Source organism: Nicotiana tabacum, chromosome 6 (genome assembly GCF_000715075.1).
Source record: "Nicotiana tabacum cultivar K326 chromosome 6, ASM71507v2, whole genome shotgun sequence".
Taxonomy (NCBI): Eukaryota; Viridiplantae; Streptophyta; class Magnoliopsida; order Solanales; family Solanaceae; genus Nicotiana; species Nicotiana tabacum.
In genome coordinates, this window is record NC_134085.1 from 211,661,415 (window position 1) to 211,685,181 (window position 23,767).

The 23,767-nt window shown below is 37.2% G+C and overlaps 1 protein-coding gene across 1 annotated transcript; it reads right to left on the reverse strand.

Annotated features, from left to right (window-relative positions):
• Positions 1–654: 654 nt before the first annotated feature.
• On the reverse strand, positions 655–1,714 carry LOC107788849 (basic blue protein-like). The gene is made up of 2 exons (XM_016610578.2): positions 1,415–1,714; positions 655–1,314 (listed from the first exon to the last, which is right to left on the reverse strand). Exons 1-2 carry the CDS (start codon positions 1,596–1,598, stop codon positions 839–841), a joined length of 660 nt encoding a protein of 219 aa, XP_016466064.1. The 5' UTR covers positions 1,599–1,714; the 3' UTR covers positions 655–838.
• Between the last annotated feature and the right edge of the window lie 22,053 nt (positions 1,715–23,767).

Consider the following 23,767-nt stretch of genomic DNA (forward strand, 5'->3'; position numbering starts at 1 on the left):
GCATATAAATAAATATAATTAGCACGCGGCAGACTTTTTAATGGTCTTATAACATTTCGATTTTTTTTTCTGAGGCGCTACAAGTTACTAGTTTATTTTTTGCATTTCTAACAATATATAATTTTAAATTCGTGTCTAAAGATCCAATATAGTGATATGTTCCAGAGTAAATCAGGAAGTAGGCTAAAATCTTCAAGTACCCCTGAGAACGCTACATTTATAATCTTCTTGGACCTTCGAGGATTACTATTTAGGAACCAAAACTGTGGTACCAAAAATCTTTGACAGGTTTGCCAAAAATCTTTGAACTCAAGGATTCATTCATGTAATTTACTTCAAATATTTATTTGTTTCCGCATGTCTTTACATTAAACTGAACAATTTAACATTAACAGTTAAATATTTATCGCTTAACCATGATTAAGTAATATATTATTTCTTGCATTCAATGATTTAGTGCAAAATACTTGTGCAAGTAAGTTTTTACATGAGTTACCATGGTAAAAGTTATGTCAACATGATTACATGCTTGGTAGGAATTATTTTAGATTTATAAACCTTATTTTATTTTAGATTATTTTTTGCGATACTACAGGACATATAAACAGAAGACATGCCGGAAAAAAAAAATATCTGCACACATGATTGCAAAAAGGCATACTTATAATTTTACTGAACTCACAAAATATCACTAAGACAATCAGTGAATGTAACAAAACTAAATCTAGTACAAACGGGCAAACAGAAAAATAAAAATAGATCCATCACATGGTTTTATAGTAGTATAAACTCCAGTGCAATAAATGGGAAGCTCAACAATCTCCTCAACTTGTTCAACTTAAAGAAAAGTGGCCAAGACAACCGAGGATAGACCGAGAAGAAAACTGGCCAGCACGGCCGATGAGGATGAACTAGGAGGAGGAGCACCACCACCCGGAGCGGAGCTTGAACGAGGAGGATTAGCACCACCACCAGGAGTGGAGCCTGAAGATCCAGCAGCAGCTGGTGTAGGTGCACAAGCTTCCGGTTGAGTGGAAGAGGATGGTGAAGGAATGTCTGGAGTGGTCGGCTTGCTTGGGGTAGGTGGGTTGGCTCCAGGAGTACTGGTGCTAGAAACTGTAATAGCTAATTTTTGGCCATTTTGGCAATGCCTTCCAAAAGTGCAAATATAGTAGTGATCACCAGCAGAGTCAAGAGTTACATTTGCTGGTCCCGCCATTATGGGATCGCCAATGGCATTTTGGGAATTGCACTCATCAAACGAAGTTTTTTGTACTTGCAGCACGTCATGTTGGTTGGTCCCAAAATTGAAAACTGTCAATTAAAAAGAAGAAAAGTAACGTGATAAGGTACTCAATTTAGTTTAAGCTTAAAGATATCTCAAAAGAAAAATGGAATGCGAAATTAAGTGTACCTAGAGTGTCGCCAACACTGAAGGTTTTTCCAGCAGCCCAATTCGTGTAAGCTACAGCTCCATTGTTCGGTATGGTCCAACCTATGTTGTCCCCAACCACATGCACCGTTTGGGCTGTTATGTCTTGCACCAAATTTGCGACGGCTAAAGCACCAAAGACAATCACGCACAATATTTTGTCCATCTCTTTGCTTTTAGATAATTTTCTTCTTTTTGAGAGAAGATTTATTAAAAATAGATCCTATTACAATTGAGGGAGTTGATTGCTACTTTGCTAGAGGAGGATGAGATGCCTAGAACAATTTGGCTCTGTTTATATAAGGGAAAGGATTTTGAATTGGTCTAGACTCTTAACTTGCATGGTGCTAAGTCTAGAATTTCAACTATAGCAAAAGTGGTGGGAAATAAACGTAGGAATTTAATGCTGAATGGACCCAAAAGAGAAAAGTTAGAAGGCAGGCTAATTCAACTCCCAAAATAATCAAATGAAACAAGTCAATGGACAATTGACTTGTACGTCTACCCTTATGTACATGGGACTTCAATATTTTGCTATACAGTTTAATTTACGAAGTTGCATTGCAGCTAGTAGGTACGTTCCTCCGTAGTTATCTAAGAAACTATTGATTCTTCGTTGTTCAATTACCATAGACGGTCAGATGTCAAAGTAAAATACTCTACTAATTTGAGTCTGCTTTCTTCAAATTTTGAAGTCCTTTTTGGTTCAGCAAAAACTACTACTAAGTAGCTGGAAAAAATGAAATATTCGTCGTTTGTCAGAAGAGTATAATATTTCAAATCGTGACCTTTGTGGAAAGAACATAGGGAAATCTGACGTATTTAACTGTTCTATACTCCATATCTATAAAATGTACCAATACTTCCATTCTAACCAAAAAGGCCACTATATTGAGACTTACAGCAAAAGTAAGGGTTAAATTATTTAGAAACAAAGAGAGCAGTATTTTGTTTGATTATGAATACAATCAATAGTGAAATAAATATAAAATAATATATTAATGTACTAGGATTAATTAAGTCCTTCAGAACGAAGTTCACTAAATCGATTTCCTAATTAAGTATAACTTCTAGAATTGTGATCTGGACCTTCTCCTTATAGTGAGCCACTTGCTGAAATACTGGAATTATACTTCGTTAATTCTTTAGTTTAAGCATGTGTACGGGTAAAATCGGGGTAAAGTTTCCTCTGATTTTCCGGTGAGAGAGCGAAGGGGAAATACGGATCAACGTGATTATAATCGAGGCCGGAAACCCCTCATATCGAGACCCGGGAAGAATGAATGACATATTCGAGATCAGACACGGTAAGACGACGTACCCCAGACAAAGTATGGCTTCTGTACCTCGGAAGACACGGTGAACGGTTATGCATGACGGATAGTGGACCGTAATATTCGCCCTCAAGCGGATTTTACGGCGCGAATCTTCTTCGGTGTTCATTGTAGATCAATAATCACCGGGAAAATAAGATTTTTACTTTTTTTGGACTTGTACTAGTATTGAAATTCTCCTACTATATAAAAGGGAAGTTTTTCTTTAGTCTGACATATTGTAACACTCACTTCAAAGCACTAAAAGCCTACTCTTGTCTTCTAGCTATTGTTAAAAGCATTTCACACTTGTTCTTTTCTGCACGTGCAAAGTTGCACTGAGGATTCGATCGACGTTGGGCTTTAATGTTCAATCTCATGTAACGTTCCTGCTACATTTCAGCGTTGCATATCGGCAATTTTTTCAGATATGACTGAAAAGTTTCTTGAAATATTTATGGATGATTTCACACTTTTTGGTAAGACATTTGAAGATTATCTCTATCATTTAACTTTGGTGCTTCAAAAATGTGAAGAGACAAATTTGGTTCTTAATTGGGAAAAATATCACTTCATGGTAATATAGGGAATTGTTTTAAGACATAAAATTTCTGCTAGATAGAAGTTGATAAGGCTTAAATACCCCCTCCTACCACCGTTAAAGGCATTAGAAGTTTCTTAGGGCATGCAGGTTTTTATAGAAAATATATAAAAGATTTTTCAAAAATTTCAAAACCTCTAACTAACCTACTGATGAAAGATACAGTTTAAATTTTCAGATAATTGCAGGAAAGCATTTGAGATTCTCAAGAAACAATTGACTAATGCTCCAATTGTTGTTTCTCCTGAGTGGAGCCAGCCCTTTAAAATAATGTGTGATGTAAGTGATACATAATAAGAGCGATATTATGACAAAAGAGAGACAAGATCTTCAGACCTATCTACTATGCCAGTAGAACACTTAATGAAGCTCAAAAGAATTATGCTACAACTGAGAAGGAACTACTAGCAGTAGTACTTGCCTTTGACAAATTTCGTTCCTATTTGGTAGGAATAAAGGTTACAATTTATAATGATCATGCAGCCTTAAAGCGCCTCTTAGCAAAGAAAGTGCTAGACTCAGATTGGTAAGATGGATACTCCTTTTGCAAGAATTCGATCTTAAAATAAAAGATCGAAAAGGTTCTGAGAATTAGGTAGCTGGTGATTTGTCTCGTTTGGAAAATCCTCCTACTGAGATAGAAGATATCAAAGAGGAATTTCGATGAACATATATTTTCAGTTACATCCGTTATAAATCGACCACGTTGGTTTGCTGATATTGCCAACTACTTGGCTGGAGGATGGATTCCAAAAGATTTTTCTGATGAACAAAAGAAAAAACTTGAAAAAGAAGCAAGACATTATTACTGGGAAGATCCTTACTTGTTTAAATTTTGTGCAGATGACATAATCAGGAGATGTGTACTAAAGATAGAAATAAATAACATCTTAAGTCACTGCCATGATGGGGCTGTAGGAGGATAATATGGAGGAAGAAGGGCAATAGCTAAAGTACATGAAGTTGGCTTTTTCTGGCCTACTCTATTCAAAGATGAGGAATTATGTCGCTATTTACGATAAATGCCAGAGAATCAGTAACATTTCAAAAAGGGACGAAATGCTTCTTAACTCTATTTTTATGTATGAAATCTTTGATGATTGGGGCATTGATTTTATGGGTCAATTTCCTCCTTCAAACGACTATGAATATATTTTAGTGGCTGTTGACTATATTTCAAAATAGGTAGAAGCAATTGCTACTAGAAAAAATGATGCTCATATTGTTTGTGTTTTTCTCATGAAAAATATTTTTTCTAGATTTGGAACTCCACGAGTTATAATAAGTAATCAAGGAACTCATTTTATAAATAGACAATTTTCTAGTTTGTTGTTAAAATATGGAGTAACTCATAAAATATGAACTCTATATCATGCTCAAACAAGCGGGCAAGTAGAAGTTTCCAACAGAGAATTAAAAAGAATTTTAGAAAAAACTGTTGGTTCTTCTAAAAAAGATTGGTCTTTAAAATTGGATGATGCTTTATGGACATACAAAACTGCTTATAAAACTCTCATAGACACATCTCCTTATAGACTAGTTTTTGGGAAAGCTTGTCAGTTATCTGTGGAATTAGAACATAAAATATATTGGGCTATAAAATTATTGAATCTAAACTTGCCAGATGCAGGTAAAAATCGTCTACTGCATCTTGATGAGTTGGAAGAATTCAGACTTACAACATACGAAAATGCTAAATTGTACAAGGAAAGGATAAAAACAAAAGGCATGACAAGCTCATCCGCCATAAAGATTTTAAAGTTGGAGATCAAGTTTTGTTGTACAATAGCCGATTGAGATTATTCCCAGAAAAGTTTAAGTCACACTGGACAGGATCATAAACAATAACAAAGATTACCCCATATGCTGCCATTAAAATACAACATATAAATGGGGGAAAAAACTTCAAGGTAAATAGTCACCGACTGAAGCCTTATGTCACTAGAATATTTGACAAACAGGTTTCAACAATCTTATTGCATAAAATAAAAAATTAAAATAAGTTAAGCTGACGACATTATACTTAGAACTATATCCTTAATTCTTAAATCCCTCTAAATAGTATTAGTTATATAAATATAGTAACATAATTAATTATCTACATATATGTAATCCTCGAGTTAGTTTACAACTAAAAAAGGAAATACATATATATATATATATATATATATATATATATATATATATATATATATATATTAGTGAACTAATGATATAATATATTAGTTTATTTTATACATATATATATTTCTTATTTATAATATATGTATTAGTGTTTACTATAAATAATATTTTAAAGAAAAAAGAGAAAAACGATCATTGATTACTTTTTCGAATAGTTATGTCCTTTCTGCTTCTTCTTTTAGTTTACTTACTGAAGTTTACTAATATGATTTTTTTATAAGTTTATATGTAGATTTTGTGTAGTACATATCCTCTTAAAAAAAATAGAGAAAGGGAAGATGAGAAATTTAGACAGTAAATCTAGGAGACAAAGACACACTTTAATTGGATCCCTTCTCAAATCCTAATGCTGACTTCTCCCCAGTTATTATTTTAAAAATAAATACTTTAAGTTGTTCCCAATCTCATTAAAATACCTCTATAAATAAACCTTTCACCTTACCTCACCTCTTTCCCTTTATCTTTTTCACTATACCCTACGCCTCCCCATCCTTCTTCCATCATATAGCCACCAATATACCACCACAAGACCACAATATTTTCACTATTAATTCCAACATCCACTAAGCAAAAAAAAAAATGACATTTGTAAAAAGATTTTTTTCAGATATGGGCTTACAAAGTGAAAATCTTGACATCAATGAGGAAATTTGTAGAGACCAAAAAGTATTTTGCAGAAGAATGTGAGATGGTCTTTGCGCCAACAAATGGGTTAGCCGTGGTGGTTGGTTTGGTTTCGGGAATATTTCGAAATGAATTTGGACACTTAGTCCCAAGGTTAGAATTCTAAGTTGGAAGAGTTCACCGGATGTTGACTCGTGTGTAAACGATTTTGGTAGAGTTTTGATGGTTCTGATAGCTCCATATGGTGATTTTGGACTTAAAAGTATGCTCGGACATGAATTTAGAGGTATGTAGGTGGTTTTGGCTGGAATTGACAAAAGTTGAAAAGTTGAAGGTTTGAAGAGTTGAGAAGTTTGATTGAAAGTTGACTTTGTTGATACCAGGCTCGAATTTTGATTTCAAAAGTTAGAATAAGTCTGTTGTGTCATTTGTGACATGTATGCAAAATTTAAGGTCAAACGGAATTGGTTTAATGGGTTTCAACATTGATTGTAGGAGTTGGAAATCCATTAGTTTCAATATGCTTGAATTGGGGTGTGATTTGTGCTTTTGATATTATTTGATTTGATTTGAGGCCTTCACTAAGTTCGTGTAATATTTTGGGATCGGTTGGTATGTTTGAATGGGGTCCCGGGGGCCTCGGGTGTGATTTAAATTGAATTTTGGACTTGTGTAATTGTTGGTGTGTTTAGTTCTGGTGCCACCGCACCTGCGGCTAAATAGTTCTGGTGCCACCGCACATGCGTTAATTTGGCCGCAGGTGCGGAGGTGAGCTGGGGACTGTTGGATTGCATATGCAAGAGGGGATACGCAGAAACAGAGTCGCTTCTATCGGGTGGAGACCGCAGAAGCGGAATTGAGCAGGAGGTGAGCTGGTTAGGTGTTTCCGTAGAAGCGAACATTTATGAGTAGAAGCGCATCTGCAGGTGCAGGACTGGGACCACAGATGCGGTTGGTCAGCCGTTAAGTGACTTCCGCAGATGAGGATTTTTGAGCGTAGAAGCGGTACCACAAAAGCGGTGGTACTGACCGCAAAAGCGAAAGTGGTGGGCAGTGATTTAAAATCAAGGGTTTGAGTTCTTCTCTCATTTTTGGACTTTGGGAGCTCGGATTGAGGCAAATATTTGCAGGATTTTCACCTAGATTGAAGAGATAAGTGATTTTTTATCAATTTTGTCCATGAATATTGAATACCCATTAATTATTTCATCTATTTATCATGAATCTAAGTTAGAATTTGGGGATTTTTGGCCAATATATTGGAGAATAAGTTTTGGGAATTTGAGAGTCGATTTATAGTAGGAATTGGATGATTTTGGTATGGTTGGACTTGTGTCATGACCCAAAAATCACTAGTCGTGATAACACTTAACTCAATGCACTAGGTAAGACAACTAACAAAAAATACAATCCAAATGAGATTATAGTAAAATAGTGAAGAATTATCTGAATATTTACTAATTGACCCAAGAACTGGTAGTACGAATCATGAGCTTCTAAGACTTGGAATTTACAAAGCTGGCATAAATAATTATACAATCTGTTTAAAATTTACATAACAGATTAGCAAAACCTAAGCTACCAAGGACAAATGACTACTATATCCGTAATGCACGAACACTTTCAGATTCAGCTCCGCTCCAAAAATCTGCACGCAATGTGCAGAAGTATAGTATAAGTACAACCGACCACATTTACCCAGTAAGTCTCTTGTCTAACCTCGTTAAAATAGTGACGAGGCTTTTTAGTTAAAAGATACTCACTGATAAAATCTTGTACTCTAAATCAGCAATAGAACTATACCACAATATAATAGAGAAGAATACATGAAATGAAAACGCAAAACAATAACCGAGCGTTAGTAGAGATCACAATTGGCATCTTCAAATACCTCGACCAATCCTTTCCTTAGAATTAAACCAATAAACCACAACAATCACTTCATAACTTTCATAGCATGAGGAATGTACTCAGATATTAAGTCAATTACACGACAACACCCTTAGTGCTTTTATCTCATCCTCACCCAATATACGTATAACAGAGCCAACCAGATGACAGAAATACTGATAACAAAAATTACAAAGTAGGAAATACGCAAGTAGCAATAATGAACGAGGATATACATGTGGGAAACAATGATAGAATAGGCGGAAGGCATGTAAGTAATGAAAACAATTGATAAACAAAGATTATCAACTTCAACTAACTAGCATGGTGGAGGCCTAGATACAGGTATAACAGATAAGAAGGAAACACATGTTCTTTACAAGTTAACAAGTAGAGGCATGAATGACTAACATAGAAAAAGGGCTTGTACTAAAGTGCAACAAAATAGATACGACATGGGTGTGATTATAACAACAGGAAGTAGGCATGGTATTTGCAAGTTAAACAAGCAAAAGACATGGGCAACACAACAACAATTGAGATAGAGATCAAGGACAAGACATTGACGACAAGTCACACAAGATCTATAAGTACGACAATAACAGCTCAAGGTAAAGGCATAAACGTATACATGGGAAACAGATATCACATCATAATGCATATCCCTCATACTCACCTCCACGGAAACACCCATCGTGCCATGATCTCATGATAATAAAAGCATAACAATATAAATAAAATGGCACGGCAAAACCCTTCGTGCTTTAACTCTCAAATGACTTGTCCGTAACGACTCTGTAGGTCGTTTTGAGGGTTATAGCCTCGTTTCCCTAATTCCTTCTTCTTTTGTGTTCTTCATCTGTATTTTTACTTACCAATTTAGTTGGTTTGGGTCCGAAGTGATTTTGGAGTAAGTTGAGACATTTAGTCTCTTTTGTGAAGGCTTAACTTGGGAATGTTGATCGGATGTTGACTTATATGTAAACGACCTTGAATTTGAATTTTGATGGTTCTGTTAGCTCTATTATGTGATTTTGGACTTAGGAGCATGTCCGAAGTGTGATTTAGAGGTCAGTGGTAGAATTAGGCTTGAATTTGCGAAGGTTGGGCATTTAACGATTTTGGCCGGCAGTGGAAAATTTGATATCGGGGTCGGAATGGAGTTCCAAAAGTTGTAGTAGGTTCGTAATGTCATTTTTGATGTGTGTGAAAAATTTGGGGTCCTTCGAACGTGATTTGATAGGTTTCGGAGTCGTTTGTGAAATTTGAAAGTTTAGAAGTTCTTTAGCTTGAATCCGAAGGTAATTTGGTATTTTGATGTTGTTTTGAGAGATTAGAAGGCTAGACTAAGTTTGAATGATGTTATAGGATGTGTTGGTATATTTGGTTGAGGTCCCAAGGGCCTCGGGATGATTTCGGAAAGTTAGCGGAGAGTTTAGAATTTGGAAAATGCAGCTGAAACTGTTGGTTCTGTCTTAACCGCACCTGCGGAGTAGGAACCGTAGGTGAGAGGTTCACAGAAGTGGATTTGAGATGTAGGTATGCAGCTGGATCGCAGGTGCATCTTGGTCCCCGCATCTGCGATGACAACAGATGCAATCAGGCGATCGTAGAAGCGGAAGCAGACTTTTAATGAAATTCCACAGAAGCAGATCCCTCTTCACAGAAGCGGTCCTGCATATGTGGAAATGGGACCGCAGGTGCATTTTTGCTGGACAGAAAACTCCAGCTCGAAGTTTTGTTCTTCATTTTCAGTTTTGAGTTTGAAGAACTCGGGAGAGAGGCAACTTTTCAAAGGATTTCAAGGAGCAATATTGGGGTAAGTGATTCTAACCTACAATGGTATAATTTCATGAATCTATGGCTTTATTCATCGTCTAATTGGGAATTTGAGCTAGAAATTTGGGAATTTAGGGCTAGAAAATTGGAGAGTTTGATTTGAGGATTTGAAGGGCCAAATGGAGTCGGATTTTGATAAATTTCGTATGTATGGACTCGTGAGTGAATGACATTTCTAGTTTTGTCACTTTTATCGGATTTTGAGACATGGGCCTGGGGCTTGGACCAATTTCCGGTTCTTGGCCTAATTTTATAATTTTTTGTGGAATTCATTCCGTAGGCAAATATTGATGGTATTGTACTGGTTATGAATAGACTCGGAGCATTTGAAGGCCTAGTCGAGGGGTAAGAGCATCGCAGAGTAGAGATTTGTTCGGCTTAAGGTAAGTAACAATTGTAAATCTAGTCCTGAGGGTATGAAACCCCAGATTTTCTGTCATGTGACTATTTTGAGGTGACGCACATGCTAGGTGACGGGCGTGGTCTTGCACCGTTAGGGATTTGTGACTTGGTCCATCCCCTATCAACTGTAAAGTTAAATATTTTGTTGAAACTACATGCTTTTTACTTGTTTTAAAAAGAATTTCTGTAAATCAGGCTAGATGCCATGTTTAGGCTTTATGCCAGTGTTGTTTGGACCCTTAGAGGTCTTTTATTTCTATCCTCTCATTGTTTTCGATTGGAAATATATACTCAGTCATGTTTATACTTATTTACTGCATAACTTAGTCTCTATTACTCTATTTGGATGCTTTATATAAATTATATTTTACTGATTCATGACTGAGTGAGGCCGAGGGCCTGATTTATGAGGATATTTTTGGGATTAGGCTGCACGCCGCAGCACGTTCTACTGATTCATGACTGAGTGATGCCGAGGTCCTAATTTGTGAGGATATTTATGGGATCGGGTTGCACACCGCAATATGTTTTATTGACTCATGACTAAGTGAGGCCAAGGGCCTGATTGATTTATTCCATGATTGGCTTGCTATAGCGCTTGGGCTGAATGAGCCCCTCCGGAGTTTGTACACCCCCAGTAAGAGCAGGTACCTACTGAGTGTGAGTGTCGAGTGCCAAATGACTGGGTGGTATAAGTGATGGTAAGGTTTGCCCAAGGGGCTGTATACGAGTGATGGTGAGGTTTGTCGGAGGGGCTTTATATGAGTGATGTTTGTTCGAGGGGTTGTTCATGATTTCATCATTTTACTCACTTTTTCATTGAACCTTTATTCGAAAACTGTTGAAAGATATTTTAAAAGATTTTACTAGAACTGGTTTTAAACAAGCTGGTTTGATTCAAACTATGGTTTTAAAAGCGCGTCGTATTTTACTGAGTTTCTGTGATATGAACTTTACTTGTATTATTGTTTGTCACTACTTCTCAGTCTTTATTTACTATTGTTACTTACTGAGTTGGCATACTCACGTTACTCCCAGTACCTTGTGTACAGATCCATGCATTTCTGGACCAGGTAGCGGTGTTGATTATTCAATTGTAGATCCATCGGAGTTAGCAAGGTAGCTGTCTGGCGATCGCAGCCCTGATTTCCTCCCTCTTTATCTTCCCTTAGTTGTATTCAATTGTTTCCAGACTACTTCCCTTAGTTGTATTCAATTGTTTCCAGACTATGTTAGTCTTGATATTGTCAGACGGTTGTAGTAGATTCTTATGACTAGTGACACCCCGATGTCGGGCTTTCTTTTTTCGGACTTTTGTTTTGAACTTCTTATGAAGGTTTTATATTAAATAGCTTTGGGATTTTCTTGAAAAATGAAAATATCATTTATTTCGGTAGTGTGTCAGCTTGCCTAGTACCACGATAGGTGCCATCACCACAGTGTTAGTTTTTGGATCGTGACAAGTTGGTATCAGAGCCTAGATTACATAGGTCTCACGAATCATGAGCAGGTTTAGTAGAGTCTTGCGGATCGGTACGGAGACGTCTGTACTTATATTCGAGAGGCTGCAGAACCTTTAGGAAATTCCACATTCTTGAATTCTTATCATGGGACATTGATTCAGCTTGAAGCGTAACTCCTTCAATTCCTTCCACGCATTCGTGTGCGCACATGAGTGCTCGGTATCAACTGCGCATCGACGGCTTGTGAGTTCCATGGTTGAGGTGCGAGATGTGATTTTGGCATGTTGATGATGGGCCGTTCTGGAGGACTTGAGGCCGTATTTTGACCGTCGCTCGAGTGCTGAGGTGTTGATTGTGTGAGCACGTGCTTTTGGATTTATATGTCCGACAGTGTCCCTATTAGTGGAATTGATGGCTGGATGGCTACGTGATGAGTATGATGTCACTATGAGATGTGTTCATATTATTTGAATGAGATGAGAAGGGTTTGCGTGACGTGTAGAAAGAACTATTTGGAGCTTGATTTCCATCTTGATTTGAAGTATAGCCCTGGGTTATGGGTGTGTTGAAGGATCTTTTCATGTTGTTTAGTTGGGGAATGAAGTAGATTTGATGTCATGATATGAGTTTAACTCAGGAAGATTAAGTGATTGCGTAATGTTTGTGATGGTGGACGGGTATAAAGAGATGTTCGTTTGGGGCGAAACAAGTGGGTTATCTCCTGCGGGGTGTCCTAAGGGTGTGTGATCCCTATGTTGTTTTGTAGCGAGTCCTCTTTTACCAGTGAATTATATGTGCTGCAATTTGAGTTTTGATCGCTCATGATAGTTGGATTGACTATTACGAGGATGAATACAATTTTGCAAGTGATTTGAGGTATTAAATGGTTTGTGTTGCATGAGCTTATGAAGGATTTAGTTGAATCTCACTATGGCATTATGACAGTGAGAGAGTATGGGCATCGTGAGTTATGTGTTGTATTGGTTTCAGTTTGAGGTATACTGGTGAATCCATTATGGCTTACAGAGGTTGAGATTGAGGATGATTTGAGTAAAGGAAATTTTGGATAAGGGTTGTGTTATGCTTTATGGGTATATGAGAAACATTTGATGATTTAATTGTTGTTTGTAAGGGATGTAACGTGTATGGAGTAGGAAATCACCCGGCGACTTAAAAAAATGGGTTACTTCCTTAGGTGTTGTTGTACTAATGGGACACAGGTCGTTCGGTTCATTGATCAATTAATTGAGACCTTAGTAGAGTGGATGACTCTCGAGAATGGTTCTAATGGATTCAAGATTTATATGTAACAAGTGGGGATCTTCAGGATGTGTAATTGGTTAGAAATTGAGGTTTACATTGGATGGTATCAAGACTTGTGGCATTCCCATATCATTATGGATTCTACATATCGGTATCAGGAAGATTTATATGTAACAAGTGAGGATCTTCAGGATAAGTATTTTGAATGTGGTACTTTTGGGGATATTTAAGAGAGTATTCATCGGCTTATGAGCCTTAGGGCGGTGTGGTTTTATGCTTGAGTACGTAGTTGCTTATGACTCAAAGTAGACTATGAAGTTCTCATATTTATCATAGGATGGCATGGTATATGCGGTATGTTGTGTAGGATTGAGATTTGCATGTGTAAGGTCACTGTTCAGTTCTGAAAGGAAGGTCATAAATTTTTAGGCAGCATGGACAAATTCAGATGACTAGGTAAATGATATTACTAACTAGTATGGCTTGATGAGACTATACATTTCAGAAAGGGAGATGTGTTTGAGTTATGGATACTTCATTGGTATTGTGGTACTCTCTTGTTTGATCGACTGCTGGAGTTCAAATTTTTCCTTGTGGCACAGAAGAATTTTAGAAGTATTCCTCATGGGATGATCGTGTAATTGGAGAAGTGTGGACATTCAGGTGGTGGAGTTGAGATTAGAGATGGTGATTCGTATGTTTATGGATTTGGAGACTGGGAGTTCTCGTAAATAGATTGTTTCGTGATTGTGGACTGTAAAAATGAAGCCAAGGTTAGTTACAGGTTAGTATGTGTTTTGATTTAGTCATTGTAGACTTTCGGATAGTCATTATCTGTTGTGGGTGACCAAAGTTGATTTGGGGTTTATTGGTAGGCCCAATATGGATGTGTGTTCTGCACCGGGTTAGATTTGTTGACTTCGAATTGCTATTGTTGAGGGATGTGCCATTCGATTATTGTTGAGCTTATTCATGTTCTGGAGTTATTTATGAGTTACTCTTCTATGTTACGAGGAGTTATGATTTGTTGGTTATATGCACATATAGTGCGGTTCTATTTGGGCTTATAGCGGGAATTTGAGCAAAATGAGTATTCGGGTATTGCGTGATTGATTGCATGTTGGTTGTGTTCTTTTCAGATGATGGCATTGTGTTATTTTCCCTCTGTGGTTGTGTCAATGCACTTTGGGTTCTTGATGTCGAATTTCGAATGGTTATGGATTTTGAGCAGAGTGGCTCAAGGTATATAATGCAGACCAGCATTTGGATAGGGTCACGCATTGCAGCGGAGTTATGTAGAGGTATGATCCTTGGTGTCAGATTCGTGTGTTTTGGTTCTACGATGTGCGCTAGGCTCTTATCATGGTGTTGTGATAGTACTTGTTAAGCTGGCGGGACAGTCCTCTTGTTTGAATCATTTTTCATGATCTGAGTATATTTGGGATGTTGCTATTGGGTACACGAATTGCACAGGTTATAACTTTGGATTGTACTGATGTGTCATGTCATCAGAGTGGTCGTGTTGGATGAGATGAGGTCATTAGACCTAAAATGAATACTATCAGAATTGGTTAAAGCATGGTTGGAAGGATAATATCGGAAGTCGGCTTAGAAATCTACTATAGTTCCTGTCGGAGAAGGGGGAGCTCCATGACTTGTCGATCTGACAAATGGTTATGAGTTTTTGCGTGTTTCTTTCATCATTGGCAGTATATGAAGGTGTTAGAACGAGGCTTTATTTGATAAGAGGTTTATTACCGGTATTAGGTTATTTTGAGCAGCTATTGTGATTAGAAATTGTCGCTATGAGTGTTTGAATTATGTAGTATATCATGTGATTACATCTTGGATTATGATTCCAGCTTGTTGGACCTATAGAGTGTGTGGATGCGAGATTCTGATCTTATAGAAATTCTGGATGAGGGAAATTGGATTCTAAGACTTATGGGCTAGGTTAGATTAAGAAATTTCAATCATGTGGTATTTTCAGACCTATATGGGATAGGGTGATGTGGGATCATCCCCGAGCATGTGTATAGTGAGATTATATAGCTATTTGATGGCTTTTGGAACAACTCTGGGCACGTTCGAGGACGAACATTTGTTTAAGAGGGGGAGGATGTAACGACCCGGCCGGTCATTTTTGAGAGTTATAGCCCTGTTTTCCCATTTCCTACTTCTTTTGTGTTCTTCAACTGTATTTTGACTTACCGGATTAGTTGGTTCAGGTCTGGAATGGTTTTGGAGTAAGTTGAGACACTTAGTCTCTTTTGTGAAGGCTTAAGTTGGGAAAGTTGATTGGATGTTGACTTATGAGTAAAGGACCTCGGATTTGAATTTTGATGGTTCCGTTAGCTACATTATGTGATTTTGGACTTAGGAGCATGTCCAAAATGTGATTCGGAAGTCCGTGGTAGAATTAGGCTTGAATTGGCGAAAGTTGGAAATTTGGCAATTTTGGTTAGTGGTGGAAAATTTTGATATCGGGGTCGGAATGGAATTCCAGAAGTTGGAGTAGGTTCATAGTGTCATTTGTGACGTGTATGCAAAATTTGGGGTCATTCGGACGTGATTTGATATGTTTCGGCATCATTTGTGAAATTTGAAAGTTTAGAAGTTCTTTGGTGTGAATCCGAGGGTAATTTTGTATTTTGATGTTGTTTTGAGTTATTTGAAGGCTCGATTAAGTTTGAATGATGTTATGGGATGTGTTTGTATGTTTGGTTGAGGTCTTGAGGGCCTAAGATGATTTCGGATGGTTAACAGAGAGTTTGGAATTTGGAAAATGCAGCTGAAGCTGCTGGTTCTGTCTTAACCGCACCTGCGGAGTGGGACCCGCATGTACAAGGTTTGTAAAAGTGGATTTGAGGTGCAGGAGCGCAGCTGGATTGCATGTGCAGCTTGGTCCCCGCATCTGCAACGACTGCAGATGCGGTCAGGCGATTGCAGAAGCGGAAGCAAACTTTTAATGAAAATCCATAGAAGCGGAGCCTTCTTCGCAGAAGCGGTCCCGCAGATGCATAAATGGGACCACAGGTGCGGTTTTGCTGGGTAGAAAACCCCAGCTCAAGGTTTTGTTCTCCATTTTCGATTTTGAGTTTAAAGAACTCGGGAGAGAGGCGACCTTTTGAAGTATTTAATTGAGAAACGTTGGGGTAAGTGATTCTAACCTATAATGGTATAAATTTCATGAATCTATGACTTTATTCATCATCTAATTGGTAATATGATCTAGAAATTTGGGAATTTAGGGCTTGAAAATTGGAGAGTTTGATTTGAGTATTTGAGGGGCCAAATGGAGTCGGATTTTGATAAATTTGTATGTATGGACTCGTGAGTGAATGGGTTTTCTAGTTTTGCAACTTTTGTCGGATTTTGAGACGTGGGCTCGGGGGCCGGGTTTGAATCAATTTTGGGTTATTGGTCTAATTTGTTAGTTTTTCTTATGGAATTCATTCCATTAGCACATATTGATGGTATTGTACTAGTTGTGAATAGATTTGGAGCATTTGGAGGTCATGTCGTGGGGCAAGAGCATCGTGGAGTAGAGATTTGATCGGCTTGAGGTAAGTAACGATTGTAAATCTATTCCTAAGGGTATGAAACCCCAAATTTTATGTCATGTCACTATTTTGAAGTGACGCACATGCTAGGTGATGGGCGTGTGGGTGCGCACTGTTGGGGATTTGTGAATTTGTCCATCCCGTATCAACTGTAAAGTTGAATATTTTGTTGAAACTACATGTTTCTTACTTGTTTTAGAAATAATTTCTGTAAACCAGGCTGGATGTCATGTTTAGGCCTTATGCTAGTGTTGAATGGACCCTTAGAGATCTTTTATTGCTATCCTCTCATTATTTTCGATTGGAAATCTATACTCAGTCATGTTTATACTTATTTACTGCATAACTTAGTCTCTATTACTCCGTTTTGATGCATCATATAAATGATGCTATACTGATTCATGACTGAGTGAGGCCGAGGGCCTAATTTGTGAGGATATTTATGGGATCGGGATGCATGCCGCAACATATTTTATAGATTCATGACTGAGTGAGGCAAGGGCCTGATTTGTGAGGATATTTACAAGATCGAGTTGCACGCCGCAGTATGTTTTACTGATTCATGATTGAGTGAGGCCGAGGGCCTGATTGATTTATGCCATGATTAGCTTTTTATAGCGCTTGGGCTGAAGGAGTCCCTCTTAAGTCTGCTCACCCCCAGTGATCGCAGGTACCTACTGAGTGCGAGTGCCGAGTGACTGGGAGGCATGAGTGATGGTGAGGTTTGCCTGAGGGGCTGTATATGAGTGATGTTTCCCCCAGTGGCTATATACGAGTGATGTTTGCCCGAGAGGCTATTTATGATTTCGTTGTTTTACTCACTTTTGCATTGAACCTTTGTTCGAGAATTGTTAAAAGATGTTTTAAAAGATTTTACTGGAACTGGTTTTAAACAAGCTGATTTGAGTTAAACTATGGTTTTAAAAGCGCATCGTATTTTACTAAGTTTCTGTGATGTGAACTTTACTTGTATTATTGCTCATCACTACTTCTCAGTCTTTATTTATTGTTGTTACTTACTGAGTTGGCGTACTCACATTACTCCTTGCGCCTTACGTGCATATCCAAGCATTTCTGGACCAGGTAGCGGGTGTTGATTATTCAGTTATAGATCCATTAGAGTTATTAAGGTAGTTGCCTGGCGATCGCAGCGCTGCTTTCCTCCCTCTTTATCTTCCTTTAGTGGTATTATATTATTTCCAGACAATGTTAGTCTTGATATTGTCAAATGGTTGTAGTAGATGCCCACGACTAGTGACACCTCGATGTCGGACTTTCTTTTTCTGCAGTTTTGTTTTGATTTGAACTTCTTATGAAGTTGTTATATAAAATAGCTTTGGGATTATCTTGAAAAATGAAAATATCATTTGTCTCGGTAATGTGTCGGCTTGCCTAGTACCACGATAGGCGCCATCACAACAGGGTTAGTTTTTGGGTCGTGACAAGTACGACATCACCGTTCGTCATTTTACGCTCAATAATGTGGCACGGCATCACCCTTCGTGCTTTTACTCTCAATAAGATGGCGCGGAATCACCCTTCGTGCTTTTACTCTCAATAATATGGCACGACATCAACCTTCGTGCTTTACACTCTCCCTCACATGATAATATACATAAAATGGCACGGCATCACCCTTCGTGCTTTACACTCTTCCTTACCAAGCATATGTATATCAATGACAAACAAGGCAGGAAGCATAAATAACATCAAAGAGAGTGTTTAAAGGGATATTCCAAATGAATTCCAATCACAACTTCCCAATGCTAACAATAGTTCAATAACCCTCAATGATCGTATTATTCAAGTGTTTCAACCAATCTCACAATGATCTACAACATGAGTATAGAATCTAGTATCTCAAGAATATCGGTCGTAGTAATATATTAATGATTATGCATAGTGATGACCGAATTATACACATAAATGTATACTCAGAACTCCATCAAATTTGATCAAGTTATAATAAGCTAAGTCTTGGTTTCTAATAATTAATACTATGTTCTTAGTATCTAAGAGTCAAGTAAGGCATGAATCGAGAAGTTCACGTGATTCTACAAACACAAATACAACATAATCTACCCCCCTCCCCCGTCTGAGCATGATTAACCCAGGCACATATTATACGCTCGTCACCTCATATATATGTATCACCCCTGCATGTAGCAAACAATGTCAAATAGGAGGAAAAATTCTCTCAACAAAGTTAGGCAAGACACTTACCTCAATTTGGTTAACTCAACACTCAATTCAGCGTTTTTCCTTTACAAATTCGCCTCCACTTGGCTCAATCTAGCCAACAACAACTTGAATACATCACACAATGCAAGAGAAAATAATTTCAATTAATAAAGCTGTGATTTTTATTAAATTTCTAAAAAGTCAATAAAAGTCAAACCCCGGGCCTGCCTTGTCAAAATCCGGGTCCAAGGGTAGGTCGTGACTACCCATAGCCTCACGAGTCCAATATGTGTTTTGTTTTCATATTCGAGTCATATTAGACTCTCAAATCCCAAGTTTTTATTTATCAAAACTTTGACAAAATCCTAAAATTTTTCCCCAGATTTCTCATGAATTTGATGTTAAATCTTATATAGAATCATGAAATGTAGCTGAGAATTGATTAGAGGTACTTATCCAATGATTTGGTATGAAAACCCCTTCACAAAATCACCTTTCATCTAATTCTCGGAATTCTCAGCTATATGCAGGCCGCCGATGTCGCATTTGCGAACCCACAAATGCAAACAACTCATCGCAAAAGTGAACCAGGAGATTTCCTGTCAAGGTAGCATTTGCGACCCAGTACTTCGCAAATGCGAAGACCAACATTTCACAAAAGCAGCAGGGTCCCTCACAAATGTCACGACCCGGATTTCCCACACTCGAGAGTTGTGATGGTGCCTACTAGTGAAAGTTAGGCAAGCCAATAATTTCAATTATTTTGGCCTTTTCATTTTCAATCCCTTAACAATTGTAAATTAACATTTTATAAACAATGAAAATTAAATAAGCGGAAAAATAAAATTTAACGATTAAGCCAATACCAATACGAATCTATAACATAAACCACCCAAAACTGGTGTCACAATATCACTGACTATCTAAGAAAACAACAAATAAACTCTGAACAAGTAAGTACATGTCTGTCTTTGGAATATAAAAAGAATAGAAAGAAATTAGATAGGGAGAGGACGCCAAGGCATGCGAATGCCTGCAAGTCTACCTCGGATCTCCTAATGGACTGAAGGCAGCAACCGAGATCTAGCTAAGGTCCGTATGCTCCAGTACCGAGATCTGCACACAGTGTAGAGTGTAGTATCAACACAACCAACCCTATGTGCTGGTAAGTGTCGACCCTAACCTCGGCGAAATAGTGACGAGGCTAGGACGAGACTACCAAATGAACCTGTGCAGTTAAAGCATATACGACAAACAGTAGTAACGGAAACTAGCAGTTAAAGATTAAAAGGGGAACATGCTGCAAGGGATATCAAGTAACAACAGTAACTCAGGAGAAAAAACATAAAGAACATTTTAAGGTTTGCATCAGTAAGAGTAAGGAAACAATAACAAATCAATATCCACTTTTATTATTTATTGTTGCGGCGCGCAACCCGATCCAAATCATATAACACTGTTGCGGCATGTAACCCCATCCAATCATATATCATTGTTGCGCTGTGCAACCCGATCCAATCATATATCACTGTTGCGGCGTGCAACCCGACCCCTCATGTCCTCCCTTATTACTCCATGTTGCGGCGTGCAACCCGATCCCATATAATGTTGTTGCGGCGTGCAACCTATCACACCTCCTTTTTACCACCCGAGAGGAGGTATAATAGAGTTTTTTCAATTGAAGTGACATTAATCGAAATGAGATTTTTTTAATTTAATTACAGTCGCTACTTGGAATAACTTATTATGGTGTCTCAATTCACCGATTTATTTTAAATCCCAAATCGAGGAAAATCGACGTTATTTAAAAATCTGCAAAACCAGAAATTCTAAGTAAGGAATTCTGTTAATCCGGGAGAAGGTGATAGGCATTCCCGGGTTCCATGGTTCTAGCAAGGTCGCTTAAACTATTAATAATTGGCCTATTATCTAAGTTATTACATGTTTTAAACCTATTGTGCATTTTTAACTTTATTTTTGCTTTTAATTTATTTTTTTGATAACCGAAATATCCGTGTGGCGCCGATCCTTTGGACCAACCGCAGCCTTCGAAACTTAGTGGATCTTAAATACCAGGCTTTGCTTTGCATGGTGGGGGCTTTGAACCTGTGACCTAAGACGCAAATCCACCACCCTTTGCCACTTGAGCTAGGCCCTCGGGGCGATTACCGCTTTTAATTATTTTAAACCTCTTTTTAGTATTTATGGGATTATTTCTTGAACAAGTTACAATTGTCGTGCACTTGACTTTTTGGAACACACTGCAAACCATGCTACATGAAATACACCCGCGATTCGTGACATGTTTATTTTATTATTGAATGTTCGAAGTTGTTATAGTCGGGTCACATGAAATGCACACCCGAATTTAGATTTATGTACCATGACTATGCCACGGGAACCGTACCCATAGTCACGATAGTTAATTTACGCACCTAAAGCAATACTACGAATGTTTACACGTCATTCTAAATTTAGAATTGTTGTGAAGGCCATAAGTTATGGAATTATTTGTGATCAATCCTTTAGATTATTCTTCAATATGTCTACTGGATAAATAAAGCATTTGGTTCATTTCTTAAACTCCAATTATTAAAAAAAAAATCGTTCCTTTTAGTGACAATAGACGTTAAAATTAAGTATATTGTAAATATGTAAGTATTCCCCTCCAAGATATTCCAACAGGTTTATCAAATAAGCTTACCAGAATTCAACAAAAGGAAATAATGTAGATATGGGGTTCTACAATCATTCTCAAAATTTAACTTCATTTTGCATTGAAACCAAAAGAAAAATCCCAATCAATATTAAAACGAGCTAATACACTAAGGCCCTGTTTGGCCATACATTTTGGCAATGTTTTTTCAAATCTTTTTTGAAAATATTGTTTGTTCATAGATTAATGATTTATTTTTGAAGATTTTCTGAAATTATTTTTCAAGTTCCCAAAATCTAGTTTAGGGTAGATTTTGGGTGAAACTTGTTCTCCCCCTCACAAAACTTCAAATTTTTTTTCAAATAAAATACATGTCCAAACATAATTTTAACTTCCAAAAATTATTTTTCAAAACTACTTCAAAAATTACTTTTTCAAGTTTCAACTAAATTTATGTCAAAACCCTAGCTAGCCCAACAATTGCATCTAATACGTGACTTGACCCAAAATATTAACGAGATTCTATCCAAAATGTTTTAAGTAATAGACATCAAACAAAGCAGTCCAACTTTCCATAAACTCATCGTAAAAATATGACAAAAAAAGAGCTCAAATCTAACAGAATTCATTGTTCTTCAACTCAAAATTCGGTCTACTCCTAAAGGTCCTTAGAAAACCTTCATGCTTTCTGCTATTAGAATATTAGTATCAATATCTCATAAAATCTACTGCTGCTCATAATATTAAGAATCCAAGAGCAAACATAACATGGATCTAAAATATTTAAACCATAGAGAGATGATATAGAGTAGTAAAAGAAAGAAAGAGTCGGACCTTAAGTAATGAAACTTTTCCCATGTATTGATAAGAAATTTCAAATAAACCAGCTGATACAGTTGCATCTGTCAAACCCAATGCGAAAACCGAGAAACTGAAGCAGAGATAATGGACAGAGCTCGGACGACCTCACATTCGACGACAAACCGGACCTTTTGAATGGGTTTTGACTCAAATTTTCAAGCAATTTGGGATGAAACTGGTGGGTTTTAATAGTGATTATTGGCTAGTTTAAGGTGGTATTTTTGGAGTAGAAGAGCTGAAATTTAGGAAATAAAATCAACCCCCTCCTCAACTGTACCTCACGATTTTTGCCGTTTCCCTCCTTTCCTTCCTTGTTTGTTCGTCCCTTTCCCGTGAGTCTTTATCCGTATGGAGAGAAGAAGAAAGTCCAATTTGAAAAGGGGGGAGGCTTTTGGTCATTTTGTGTGTTTTTTGTTTGTTTGGGTGTTCAAGGTTTTGTCCAAAATCAAGGAGGAGAAAGGTGTTGATGGGTCTTTTGGAGGTTGTTCATTCTTTTTTTGATTTTTTGGAAATAGCTGCTTTATCTAGGTATATCCCCTTTGGTTTTTAGCTAGGTCTAGGTTTTACAGGGAGTAGGAATTAGGTTAGGTCAAATGGGGAATGGATATGGGCTTGAATTTAGAAAATTGGGTTAGACCATATCTTTTTGGGTCTTAACTTTAGGGTAGGAAGACTAAATAACATAATGTATCTATAAAATATAATAACCAATCTTAATTAAAATAAGTTACTAAAATAAAACTAAATACTAGAAGTGAAACTATTTGTATTCTTTAATTTCAAAAATATATTTTTATATATATATTTTTTAATTTTCATTTTTGTTTTGTGATAGAATAAAGTAAAAGAGTCAAAATTAGTTGAAATAACTATACTAGACCTAAACTAAATATTTACGCTAAAAATGTGTAAAATATCTTGGGGAGGGTCAAAAATTACATGTCTACACAACCCGATCCCAATATACAATTTAAAACCAGTAACAAAAGAATCCCAGCAAGGGAACAATAAGGAAACAACAATATCCCGGCAATGGAATCAACAATGAGAATAAATACATCCCGCAAGGGAACCATCAATAGGAAGTAAATACGTCCCTGCAAAGGAATTAGCTATAACCAAACTTGTTCCAACCTTTAGCTTCACAAAAGAAACCTCAATTAGAACCGATACTCAACCATAAACAAATATCACGAGAATAATAACAATTCTTGCCCAACACAGAGAATCAACAACTTAGGCATTTGTAGTATTTATCAAGAACACAACGATTACAATTTAAGACTCACAGGCATACTTAACAATGACGTATAGATACTCGTCACTACACTTATACGTCATACACTACACTAGCATATAGCAAATGAGACACAATACCTATTCCCTCAAGCTAAGGTTAGACCAAACACTTACCTCGAATATCCACGGCCAACTTGAGCCTCAAACACCGCTTTTCCTTTAGAATTCGCTTCCAAATTACTTGTATCTAGTACAA